Genomic DNA, 12,479 nt, shown 5'->3' with positions numbered 1-12,479 from the left:
TAATGTTTGTGTGTTGCTATATTTTAACTCTGCCTGTGCAGTGTTCCAAGCTTTATTTGGTTTTAGTAATGGAGGTGGGTTGCACAGGAGCCTTAAGAAATAAATATATTTATAATAACCGCTACAGAGCTTGGTCCTATACACACTTAGTGAGTAACTTTACTTATGTGAACAGGCCCAATGGGGAGGGGGGATTTTCCATCCCACTTTTAAATCTCCATGTGAAGAGGACACTCTATATGTAGATCTGCTGCCCTTTGGCCCTCTCCAACCCAAAAGAGCTTCTCAGCTGCCACCACAACACCGCCACCCCTCTGCCAGACTCTGTGGAGGCTTTTCCACTGGTTCAAGGATCCACAAATGGAACGGGAGCAAGCACTGGGTAGAAGAAGACCATCATCCCCACACAGGCCAAGGAGAGGATTACCTGTGAAAGGCAATACAGCCAGATGGATGGAGCTGTCTTATCGTCCCCATGGATCCTGCACAATGAGCATCCTCCTTTAAGTGGAGTCCTGGGGGCAGCTGTGGCCAGGTGAGGCATAGTAAATAGGTTCCCCAGGAGCATTCTACATAGGGGTCCTACAGCCTGTTTTGTGAAAGGGGAACCTTCCGATGGAATGATGGGGAAACATCCACAAAGGAATCCGTGTGGAGTTTTCTTCACCATTTTAGGGGCTTTGCTGCACCCTTTGACTTTAATGGCACTGCTCAGGTGAGCGATGAATGGAGCTTGTAGTTTGTACCTAAATGCAAGAGTCCAACAACAACATCACAGTATTTTTCTATGACTAGAAAATCACCCCGCCTTTTAAAATGATGTCAAGTGATGGTTAAAAGTCCCTCATGCCAGAAATGTGAATTTCTCTTCAGTCTATAAAGGTCTATCTTCCAGATAGAGCTGATCTTTTCATCTGATGCTCATCACTGGATGCCCCACATGGAGGAGCCCTTCCTCTCCTTAGGTGCAGCCTTCTGAGCATTTGCCCAACTTGTCTCTCTGACTTTCTGCAAGGGCTGGGGAAAAAAATTCTATCTTGTGGATTTCTTTGCTTCCAACCCACACTCCATTTGATCTGTCTGATGGTGGATCTGTTCTGCAGGAACTTGGAAATACCACTGAGATGGAAGCTAGACCTATTTCCAACCAACCCTCCACATAGGTATTTTCCTCCAGTTCCAGACCGTATTAGGAGACCAATAACAGACAGGGTCAGGGTCACATATCCACTGACTCCTTGGACAGCTCTCTTCCTTCTTGGGATGATATCCTAATCTGATAAGAGGTTAGTCTTGCTTGAATGTGAATCACTTCCCCTTTCACCCTCCAAAGCTCTCACAGGTTCCTGAAGCCATGTCTACACTACAAAATTATGTCAACTTAATTTACATCAGCATACAGCCACCACAGTGATTAAATTGCTTCTGTGTGGGTACACTTGGCTCCTCATGTCGGTGGTGCACGTCCTCACCAGGAGTGCTTGTATTGATTGTATTGTCAGTGTGGGGCATTATGGGATGGCTCCTAAAAGCCAGCAACAATCAACATAACCAATGAAGTGTCTACATCGACACTGCGTCAACGTAATTACATTGACCGTGACTCTATGCCGCTCAGGGAGGGGGGGTTATTAAGTCAGCGTAGAGAGGCACTTATGTCAGCGGGAGACAAATTTAAGTGAAGATACTTCCACAGCGAGGTCGACACACGGCAGCTTACGTCGACTTAACTGTGCAGGGTAGACCAGGCCAAAGACTGCATATCTTGATCACTGTACCTTTGTTAAGTGTCTTGTTAGGGAGGACTGGGATGGACAGACTTCAGTAAATGAAGGAGATCTATGGTAAAGTCTAGACCCGGAGTCAGCAACCTTTGAGAAGTGGCATGCCACGTCTTCATTAATTTAAGATTTTGCATGCCAGTAATACATTTTACATATACAGGGGCCCCCCGACAGAACCCCAGACTGGCAGCGGGATGAGCAGTGCCCGCGGCCAGGACCCCGGCTGGCAGGGGCCGGTGGCCAGAACCCCAGACCAGCAGCATAGGCAGCAGACGGAACCCCAGACCAGCAGACACTGAGCCACTCAGCCCACTGCCGGTCTGGGGTTCTGTCTGCCGGTCCCTGCCAGCCGGGGTCCCAGCCGCTGGCCCAGCTCAGCCCGGGGTTCCGTCCATCCAGGCCGGCAGCGGGCTGAGTGGGGCCAGCAGCCAGGAACCTGGCTGGCAGCAAAGTGCCACTAAAAATCAGCTCGCGTGCCGCCTTTGGCACGCGTGCCACAGGTTGACGACCCCTGGTCTAGACCTTCTGGGATTTATTATAGATGCTGTGACTCTAACCTTAAATACTCTGTATAAGGGCAGCTGCTTCCTGCTCACCCTCTTTGAGCATGTCTACCCTGCAAAAAAAGACGTGCATCAGCAAGACTCAGAGCCCAGGCCAACTGACTTAGGCTTGAGGGGCTCACACTAAAAGGCTAAAAATAGCAGGGTAGCTGCCCTCACTTGGGCTGGAACTCGGGCTTGCTCCAGTCCGAGTGGCAATGTCTACACTGCTATTTTTAGCCCTGTAGTGCCAGTTGACTTGGGCTCTGAAACTCACTGCCATGGGGTTTGTTTTTGTAGAGTAGATGTGCCCTTTGTGGCCAGAGGTGGGTGTGCAGCACCCTGCTTCTGTTTCCTCTCTTCAGTCTTTCTCGCAGCTAACTGCCCCTGTACTGAAGGCTGGTTTAATAACAGAGGGAGCTGAACACAATCCGCAGGCTCCCAAAATCAAGTCTATCGCCACAACACAAAAGTTCACGCTCAGCTCTGGCTCTGCTACCATACACAGCGCTATCCTTTTGTCTGTCTGCTCCTCTCGAAGCTGCCACTGCCAGTCCTTTCTCAGCTCCTGGCTCTGGCTTGCTTCTCCTGCCAGACGCTCCCTGTTCAGAGGGAGAAGGCAGCATGGATGTACTGCTAGGATGACCAGATGTCCCAATTTTATAGGGACCATCCTGATATTTGTGGCTTTGTCTTATATAGGCTCCTATTACCCCCCATCCCCAGTCCCAATTTTTCACACTTGCTGTCTGCTCACCCTGTGTATTGCCCTTCTATAGAGAGCAACTCCTGGATGGCTGGGAGAGAGGGGAGTTCTGCCTCACCCTACAGTACAGGGCTCCTGGTCTCAGGCCCTTAAAGGAACGGTCTCCTGGGTTTGGACCGCTTCCTCTCTTCCAGCTTTGGACATTTCATGAGCCTTTGTTCCAATGTTCCTGGAATGGTATCTTTGTGACATGTAATGGGGTTTGCTGCCCTTTAAGCCTAGAGGGCCCAGTGTCAGTGCAACTGCATCTATATTCTGCCTCTGTGGTCCACCAAGGGCTCCCACTTTAGCCTTCTTGCTCTCAATCATCCCTTCCTTCCCGACTCATTACTGGCTGCTGGATGTCACTTTATCTCTGGCTTGGAGCACCGGTAAGAGTTCTTTTAGTGATGAGATTGGCATTCTCCCTTACCATTTTTGCTAGAAATTACTTTTCTCATCTTTATGACATGTCAGTGACCGAAAGTGAGAGGGTGGGATAGATTATTCTTTAATGACTTCTTCAAACATTTTTAAACACTGATTTCACCTCTGCATTCCCCTATCCTTTTTAGTCTGCCAATCTTTGATGTCCATTGATAAATGAGGTGAAGCTACAGTACCAATACAGATTTGCCCAGAGCAGAATTTCAGCCACGCTAGCCATTATTCTTTGCACTTTGCAATGTCTCAATGTGGCATAAACACTTTGAAACTTCAGACTGTCTCTGGTTATAGGACGTCCTTTTGAAGGATAGCCTTTTCAGTCTGCATTTAGACACCTAGACACTTTCATCTGTCAAGTTTAAAATATCAAACCTGACACAACAGCAAAGACCATTTGTAATAAAGCTTTGTTTGTCTGAGACCAGAAAACCCCAAAGTAATATGAACCCTCCACTGTCCTCTTTTTCCCCTCTAGGTCATCTTTAGCATTTTCCTCCCAATTTAATAAAGAATTTAATTTCACAAAGATCTTTTAGTGCTTTATCATTTAGGAGACGGGAAGAACTGACAAGAAGATGCTTAAGTGGACTGAACAAAGGGAAGTGCCAATAACTAAGTATATAAAAAGAGGAGATTACCTTGTAGGTGGCTCCATATTGCATAAGGATCTAGACAGCATTCATAGATTCTGGTATGGGAGCTAGAATCAGACTTGTGCTAAAATACTTGTATTTCTCAGTCCTTTGTTTATTTAGTCCTCTGTCTCCATAAAATATTTAGCATTGGGAGGAACCGGAATACTGTTCTCATAAAAAGAAATGTATGACCAGTGCATAGATGCACCTGCTGGTACTTTGGCTCTTACAAAAATAAAATAAGACAACTGAACTGCACATATTTGCTTTTGTTTCTGTCCATGTTATGTATTATAACAGCAACATACAGCACCTGCCAACTGTACCTATTTAACAGGGTCTGTTTCTATCTTTTTGCAAAATGTAGCTGTTTTTTTCCCACTTTGCACATTTATTTTGCTTCAGAAATAAAACAGGAGAAAGAGTTAATTGTTTGAACTGTACTGCCTTGCCTAATTTAGAATATAAGATCTTTAGGGTAGAGATAGTGGGTTCAATCCACTGTTGTATCCAGTCTCTGCTGGATGCAACCAGAAGTGGGGGAGCTGGTTTAGGCTCCCTGGTCTGGGGCGGGGAGGGGTCAGGAAAGCGACTGTGGAGCCCTGAGCAGTTTAGAGCAGCATCAGGGCTGCTTATCCTATACCTAGGCTGCACCAGCCTCTAATGGGCCACCTGGCAATTGGGGATTCCCAGAGTGCAACACATTCCTCTTATGTAGGGGAAATCCCCAGTTGGCTGGTCATGGCATCTTTGTGCCCCCAAAGCAGCATAAAAGGGCCACAGTGGGACTCGGCATTGAGCCTTGTGTCTTCCACTCTGTATGTGAAGTGCACTGACAGTGCTCAGTCAATAAAGTGATGTTAATAGTTACACAATAGGAAACAAAATGTGGGCAAGAAGCATCAGTCAGAGAGTATCAGATTGCTGTACAACCACCCAAATAATGCTACATAGACAACCAAAACCCCAACAGGTACCATTGGGTAGCACAAAGACAGGAACAAGCCGTTTGAATCAGACAAACTAAGATTTAAAAATGACACATCCAGTTTTGTAATAAAATAGTGACGACATAAAGCAATTAGCCAAACAATGTTTCTTTGGTAGGGAAAATGGGAGGTGTTCTTTTAATGGTCCCAAGTTTTATAATGACCTGGTATTTTTCAGCAGCTTCTTCAGATGTAGTGAGATTCAACAGAAGTTTTAGTCCTTTATGTATGAAAAGCAATAATATACACAGTAAAACCAAATCAAAGATCCAAGAGAGTTATTTTTCTTCTATAATAGACTATTAAATACCAGATAAAACAACAAATCACCCTCATGGGGATGGGGGCACTGGGGTTTCCAGAAGATAAATCTCCAGATGTGCTTACACTTGAATATTTCCATAGGGGCTGCAGACATGTCCGTCTTTTGCCCCTGAAATGGGCCCCATTAAGTGCTGCCAAAGAGATCCACATGAGGATCATTCACCGTTCCATACATTAAAGCATGCCAGCAAGGGTATAGTTGTTTATCCCAGTCCCTCTTCTGCCTGCCAGGCAGGTCTGACTGTGATATGCCTGGCTATGTAAGGGCTTTCCAGGGCCACACATTCCCTGCACATGAACAGTAGATCTTTACTAATCTCCTATATTTCAGGCCCTACAGGGTATCATCCTATCTGACACAGACTTACTCAGTGGCACAGTTATCTGTGCTAAGACCTTGTGTCCGTGGCACAGTGAGTGACTGCACTATGGAAGTGCTGCTCAACATTAACCACAGTAAGTCTGTCCTTCAGGGAGAGAAAGCAGAAAGGGAGATGGATAATGGATTGATTTTGAGCTGGGTAATGGTGGCGACTGATCTGGGCATGTACTGTTGATGAGGGCAATTGGTCTAACTTCACAAATCCAGTAAACACACTAAGAAATCTCAGGTTTCAGAGTAGCAGCCGTGTTAGTCTGTATTCGCAAAAAGAAAAGGAGTACTTGTGGCACCTTAGAGACTAACAAATTTATTAGAGCATAAGCTTTCGTGAGCTACAGCTCACTTCATCGGATGCATTCTAAGAAATCTGTGATCTATAGCCAGGCATTCAGATACCACAGAATATGCTCCAAGGAGAAAGTCTGGGATATACACCTTAACACACTTAAAACAGGCTTCACCAGACCAGGACATGCCACCAGAGAAATAGAATGCATCATGGAACAGGCCATCCAAATATCCCAAGAGAACCTGCTTCAGTACAGAATTAATTCCCCCACCCCACACCCTTAGTTGTCACCTACCACCCACACGGGAACCCATATGGGGTATCATCAAACAGTTACAACCCATACTTGATGGGGACCACATCCTGAAAGAATTATTTTCTGAACCTCCTTTTCTGGCCTTCAAACAACCTCCCCAGTTCATCATCTCATCATCAGAAGCAAGCTCCCCAGAGACCAGAACATACCAGCTCAAAGCAGCACCAGACCCTGTCAGGACAACAGATGCAAAACCTGTAAACATAATTCCATTGCTATGATGATCAACACCCACACAATACACCTTTCAAGATCCATAGGTCCTGCAACATGCCTATCACACTATGCAATATGTGACCGTGCATCCCATAAGGCTTTATGGAAATATGCTTATGAATGTATATATGATATAACTAGAATATGTTTTATGCTACATATGCCATGTAACATATCTATGTAAAGGTTATGATCTACTGAATATATTCATCCTATTTTTATGCCTGTGTCATTGTTGTATTCAAAGTTATGAATATTGGCTGTATCCTTGTTTGATTTTAAATAGTCTTAGTAAGGCATTTGGTCAGCTTCTTTAGAAAGGAATTTGCAAGTTAAGAGCCCAATCAAGAAGCACTTAACAGACAATGGATCTTGGAAGGCTCCAATCCACATAAGTCTACATGAGGACATTCAAGGTAGCATGTGAGCCATGGCTGCTACCTGTAAGTTCTGAGTCATGCATGGACATGTGACTTGCCCATGTGACTCTATCTTGTAGCTGAAATTCTACACAGGAGGAGGGAGGGGTATCCACCCACAAGAGAAAGTCTATTTAAACCCCTGGGAGACCCCTCCATTTTGTCTTCAGTTGGCTCAAGAGATAGCCTCTCCACCCCCAAGGATACCAGAAAGAGACTGGAACAAAGGACAGTATCTACAGGGGGCGTGAGTGATTGCTGGACCCAGACTAGAAGGAGACTAGTCTGTAAAAGGAAGCTTACTGGAACTGCTCTGAGGGTGAGGTTTTATCTGTATTCAGTTTTCTTACTGTATTATACATAGACTTGCATGTTCTATTTTATTTTGCTTGGTAATTCACTTTGTTCTGTCTGCTACTACTTGGAACCACTTAAATCCTACTTTCTGTATTTAATAAAATCACTTTTTACTTATTAATTAACCCAAAGTACGTATTAATACCCAGGGCGGGGGGGGATTACATATTAATACCCTGGGTCTGGGTTTGCAGCAGGCTAGTGGGTCTGGCTCAAACCAGGCAAGGCACTGAAGTACCAAGCTGCCAGGACAAGAAAGTTGGGGCAGAAGTAGTTTTGGCACATCAGTTGACAGCCCCCAGGGGGTTTCTGTGATCCAACCCATCATAAGATATACCTCATCCAGTGCATTAAATTCCCCAATAACAACTATGTGGGTGAAACCAGACAATCACTATGCTCTTGAATAAGCTCACAAAGAAAAATGATAAAAGACAAAAACACAGGATCACCTACGGGGGAACACTTTTCACAAAGCAATCTCTCTATATCTGACCTCTCAGGCCCCATCCTCAAAGGAAACCTGCACAACATTTTCAAAAGACAAACCCGGGATCTTAAATTCATAACACTAAAAATCATGGACTGAATGGAGACACTGGATTTAAAGCTTATTACAACAATCTATAACCCACTAATTCCCCTCCCCATGTTTTTTCTTCTTCATCCCCCCACCCCCACCTGCACGACTGGGGAGGTGTTAACTGACCACTTCCCATTGAATGGTCTCTTGAAATATGTGTTAACTATTTATGCTAAACAATCTGTTCCACCTTGTATTTAGCTGTGACATCCTGAGTACCTTTCCCAGAGTTCTGTGCAAGCTCGAAAACTCATCTCTTTCACGAACAGAAGTTTTCTCCAATAAAATATACGACCTCACCCAACTTGTCTCTCTGATGGAAATTAAAGATGTTTGGTGAACTGGTGCTCCCACTGCATTTTTCACATATAATCTCAAATGCCCTGAATAGTCAAAGTACTTAATCAAATGCTTAACTTTAAGCATGTGCTTAAGTCATATTGATTCCAATGGGACATAAGTAGATGTGCTTCGCTGAATCAGGGCCAAAATCTGTAGGACAGGGATTCTAATATAAGTAACAATCTCTGCTATTGGGCCTAAACCGTTATCATTAATCCAGGCAAAATGGACATTCCCACATGCATACAGGGTATTTCCTATTTTGGCCATGATGGATTATAATATTTAGCTCTTATATAAGATCATGTCATAAAAGAGATGGCCCAACCAAGCCATATTTCCCAAAGGAAAATACGAAATGGGCAATGCTCATTTTGTCCTTCTCAGCCAATGTCCATTCCAAGCAGACAGATAACAGGGAGTCAGATTTAGGGATTCATCTTGTCATGTCCTCATACTGCTTCCTAACACATCCATGCACATACCATTGCCTAATTATTGCACTCTGCCAGGTCACTGGAAGAGCATTCACACTCAAGCAGCTGGCATCACAGGAGATGCTTCGTATTTTGAGGCTCTCTGCCGCAGCCAGAGGCATTGGGGCCAGTGATATAGCCCCAGATGATCATCACTTCTCTAGACCAGACCCACTCCAGTGCGCTATTGATTAAGGGAAGTCCAGGGTTGATCTGCACTGGGTGGTAGGTGCTCGACTGGTGGGAGCCAGAGCACACAGGTTACAGGGTCGTACTCTACTCTTGTTTGCCATAACTGAACCTTTATTGGGTGACAATGTTTTGTGTTTAATGGTGGCAAGAAAACTTTGTTGCGACTTCAGTCGACTCAGCATCGGTGTTGTGTAGCCGAGCAGATGTCCTGGATCTGTGCATTGCCTTGTGCGTTTGACTCTACAAGCAACTACCCAGCACATATCAGGAGGAGCCATACCTGAGAGGATGAAGAGGCTGTGACATGGGTAGGTTTAAGGCATCCTGTAATATAGCAGCAGGCCATGTTAACAGATGGAAGAAGGTTTAGGGAAGGAAGAAGCAGAGGGATCAGAAAATCAATGAAGAGTCTTAGCAGAGGTGGGAGCCCAACAGTGGGAAGTAAGTGAGGCATCTTTTCCTTGGGAGGCAACAGGGAAACCAGTAAGGAGTTCAAGGGACAAGAGTGCAGTGAGCAATGAGAAATATGATCTGTCCAGAAGCAGAGGCAGGAGAGGCAGCAGGGGAGCCATTAGAGAATCTCCCATCTCCAATTTCCGGTTGGGTGTGAGCAAAGCAAGCTGCTCTGAACAACTGCTTGGCTTTGGAGAAAGGCTTTTTTTGTCAGTTGATGTAGGATAAATCCAGTACACTTCAAGTGGAATTAGCTCACATTAGCTGCATTATACCATCAAAATATACCATCCTAAGAATGTTTAACTGGCTGGAACATTAAGTTTGCTTTCATCCCCAGGAAACCTTTTAGAATAAAGATGCTGAAAACTCCAGGCCTGGTCTGTCCATATACATTTGTTCACTGCCATAGATTTGGGGTTACTTTGACTCAGCTACACCCTCATAATGGTTTGGATCAAATACATCCTCAAAATTACAAAATATGACCCAGAGCCTGCAAACCCTCATTCTGACATGCTGCTTCACTGGTATCATTGTCCTATGCACAAGGATTACTCCTGTGAGTAAGGATTTCAGGGCTAGTCTCTAGGCTGAGGTACTTTCAGAAAGATGAGAAATAGGTTCATCTCAAGAAGAGCTCTGTACTAGCTGCAACTTAATGTGAAACATTTCGATGAACAAAGACTAAGGAAAAAGAAAAATCCACCTGTGAGTTAAATAACAAGAAAATGTTACTAGTGAGTATATACTTACCCGCCCCCTCAGTTTATTTGCCTAGAAATGTGAATCATTTAAAGCCAGACGCTGATACCTTTACTCTGGTTTAGTAACCCCACTGACTTTAGGGGGTTACTCATGAAGTAAGGTACTATTCAGCATGACAAAGGGCATCATAATCTTAAAAGTTAATCATGTAGGTCTGATTCTTTCACCCATACACTCACTGAGCAGCTCCTTTCTATGCAAGGAGTCCCAGTGAGGTCACTGTATGAACCATGGCAATCTTTTTTTTACAATTTATTATGCAAAAATATTGATGCTTTTGAGTTAAAAAGAAAGAAGAGTCATCAGTATTACAGTAATACATGGATTATTTCATTGGAAAGCTGATGACATATAGTAGAAAAAACACTTTGATAAAGAAGCTTATGCCTTTTCTTTTTTATTTCTAAAAAGTGGCTAATTCCTGCTTTGAGCGTTTTGATACTTGATCAAACATTTAATTCACATTTATATTTAAAGAAATTATATTTTAAGAACATGCTCTTCTGCTCATTCCCTCCTCACTCATGAAATTCTTCTGGGTTAAGGCCAGTACTGTTAGGGAGACTAGGAATTGTTGTAGGCCTGTTTGAAGAAATCAGTCTTGATAGATTTGAAGGAGGATTTAGTTACAGGGAGGATTTGGAACCAGAATTCCCAGGACTTTTTATCCTGGTTGGTTTCTTTTTTTCTTTCCCTCCCTCAAGTGAAAATGTCATGAGTTCCTTGGTTTTGGAATGCCATGTCGTTGTCCTTGGAAATATAATTCACAATGAATTCTCTTCTCAAAGGAAGCGTTCAGTCTCTAGAGAAGTTTCATGTCTTCAAAAGGCCATTTTGTGGGTATTTTAATGAATATGAATACTGTACACAGTGAATCTGTGGCATGTGCAGCCAGCAGCACTGAAAGCCTTGAACTCCAGAGATTCTTAAGTTTGCAAAACGAGACTACCCCTTGTCACTAACTGTGGTTCAAATAGACCATGGCACCTTACTGGTAAATGGAATCAAAATCAGATCAGTTTTGGTAACATAGAAAAGGAGTACTTGTGGCACCTTGTTGTGAGCTACAGAAAGCTTATGCTCAAATAAATTTGTTAGTCTCTAAGGTGCCACAAGTACTCCTTTTCTTTTTTTGCGAATACAGACTAACACAGCTGCTACTCTGAAACCTGTTATTTTGATAATATGTCTCAGAGCCATGTGAAAGGTAACTACACAAGAAATAAAGTATATTAGTAATATTATTTAAACAGAACTTAGGTAATGCAGACGGTGACTTGAATATACAAGCTTGAAAAACTTACCAGCAGGTGTTATGGTAGTTTTTGGTGCTGGAAGTAAACTCCTGCGGGGAGTTGCTGTGCTGGATGATACCTGCAGTGCAGTCCTACTGGTCCCCTTGGGTAAATCTTTAGAAGGCACAGATGCCTTAGGAGGGGTTTGCTCTTCACTGCCAAGGTTTGAACCTGCAGGAGGCCAAAATTGCACTAATTATAACTTCAATAAAAATGTATGCAAGTTCTGGAGCATAGACTGAGCTCATGTTTACAATTATAAGCTATAAAGGCATATTCTCCTCATTACTCAGACTGGCTCTGTTACATGTATATTTCTCCCAAAGCCACCGGTTATTCACAGGTAAAGGGTTCCCAATACTGGATTTCTACTATGTTAAGTCTAGGCTGCTTTTAGGGCCTTTTTCTGATAGCACTTACTACCAGCCTCCTTAGTGCTTACTACTGTGAGCATTTTTGCTTGACTACTGTCCATGGAACCACCAAAGGTAGTAAGCAGTGCCTCTGGTATGTAAGATCAAGGCCAGAAGGCTTAGCACCTTGCAGAATCAAGTCCTTAATCAGCAAGGGTTTGTTACAATCAATTCTTCTGATCTTATACAGAAATTTGAATGATAACATGAAAAGAAAAATCTGCTTTAATCAGCACATACTTTTCAATCATATTCTCATACTTAATCTAAGGTTGCCAAGGTTTCCATTTGATACAAACCTTCCAAAACCCCTGTATGTGTTCACTTGGCTTTCCTGTATTTGCCACCTAAGAAATAATCACATCCTATGCTCCTTGCAGATATAAGGAAATCAGTTTTTTTTCTACATTTAAAAAAGAAACAGTGGAGTGTCTTCTTATCTATTAAGTAGAAAACCTAAGCGGAGTGAGAGATTACAGCAGGTTTGGACTTGAACATTTGCAGGAATATGA

The 12,479-nt window shown here is 43.5% G+C and overlaps 1 protein-coding gene across 1 annotated transcript in view; it reads right to left on the bottom strand.

Moving 5' to 3' along the window:
- MTUS2 (microtubule associated scaffold protein 2) overlaps window positions 1–12,479 on the bottom strand; it is a 503,536-nt gene that overhangs the window by 135,741 nt on the left and 355,316 nt on the right. The window contains exon 6 of the mRNA XM_038385037.2: window positions 11,564–11,725. Coding sequence (XP_038240965.1) covers window positions 11,564–11,725 — 162 coding nt within the window. The remainder of the gene's footprint in view (window positions 1–11,563; window positions 11,726–12,479) is intronic.

The sequence above is a fragment of the Dermochelys coriacea genome, chromosome 1 (assembly GCF_009764565.3).
Source record: "Dermochelys coriacea isolate rDerCor1 chromosome 1, rDerCor1.pri.v4, whole genome shotgun sequence".
NCBI classification, from domain to species: domain Eukaryota; kingdom Metazoa; phylum Chordata; order Testudines; family Dermochelyidae; genus Dermochelys; species Dermochelys coriacea.
Note: the sequence above shows the minus strand (reverse complement) of the source record. Positions and strands in the feature narration are given on the sequence as shown.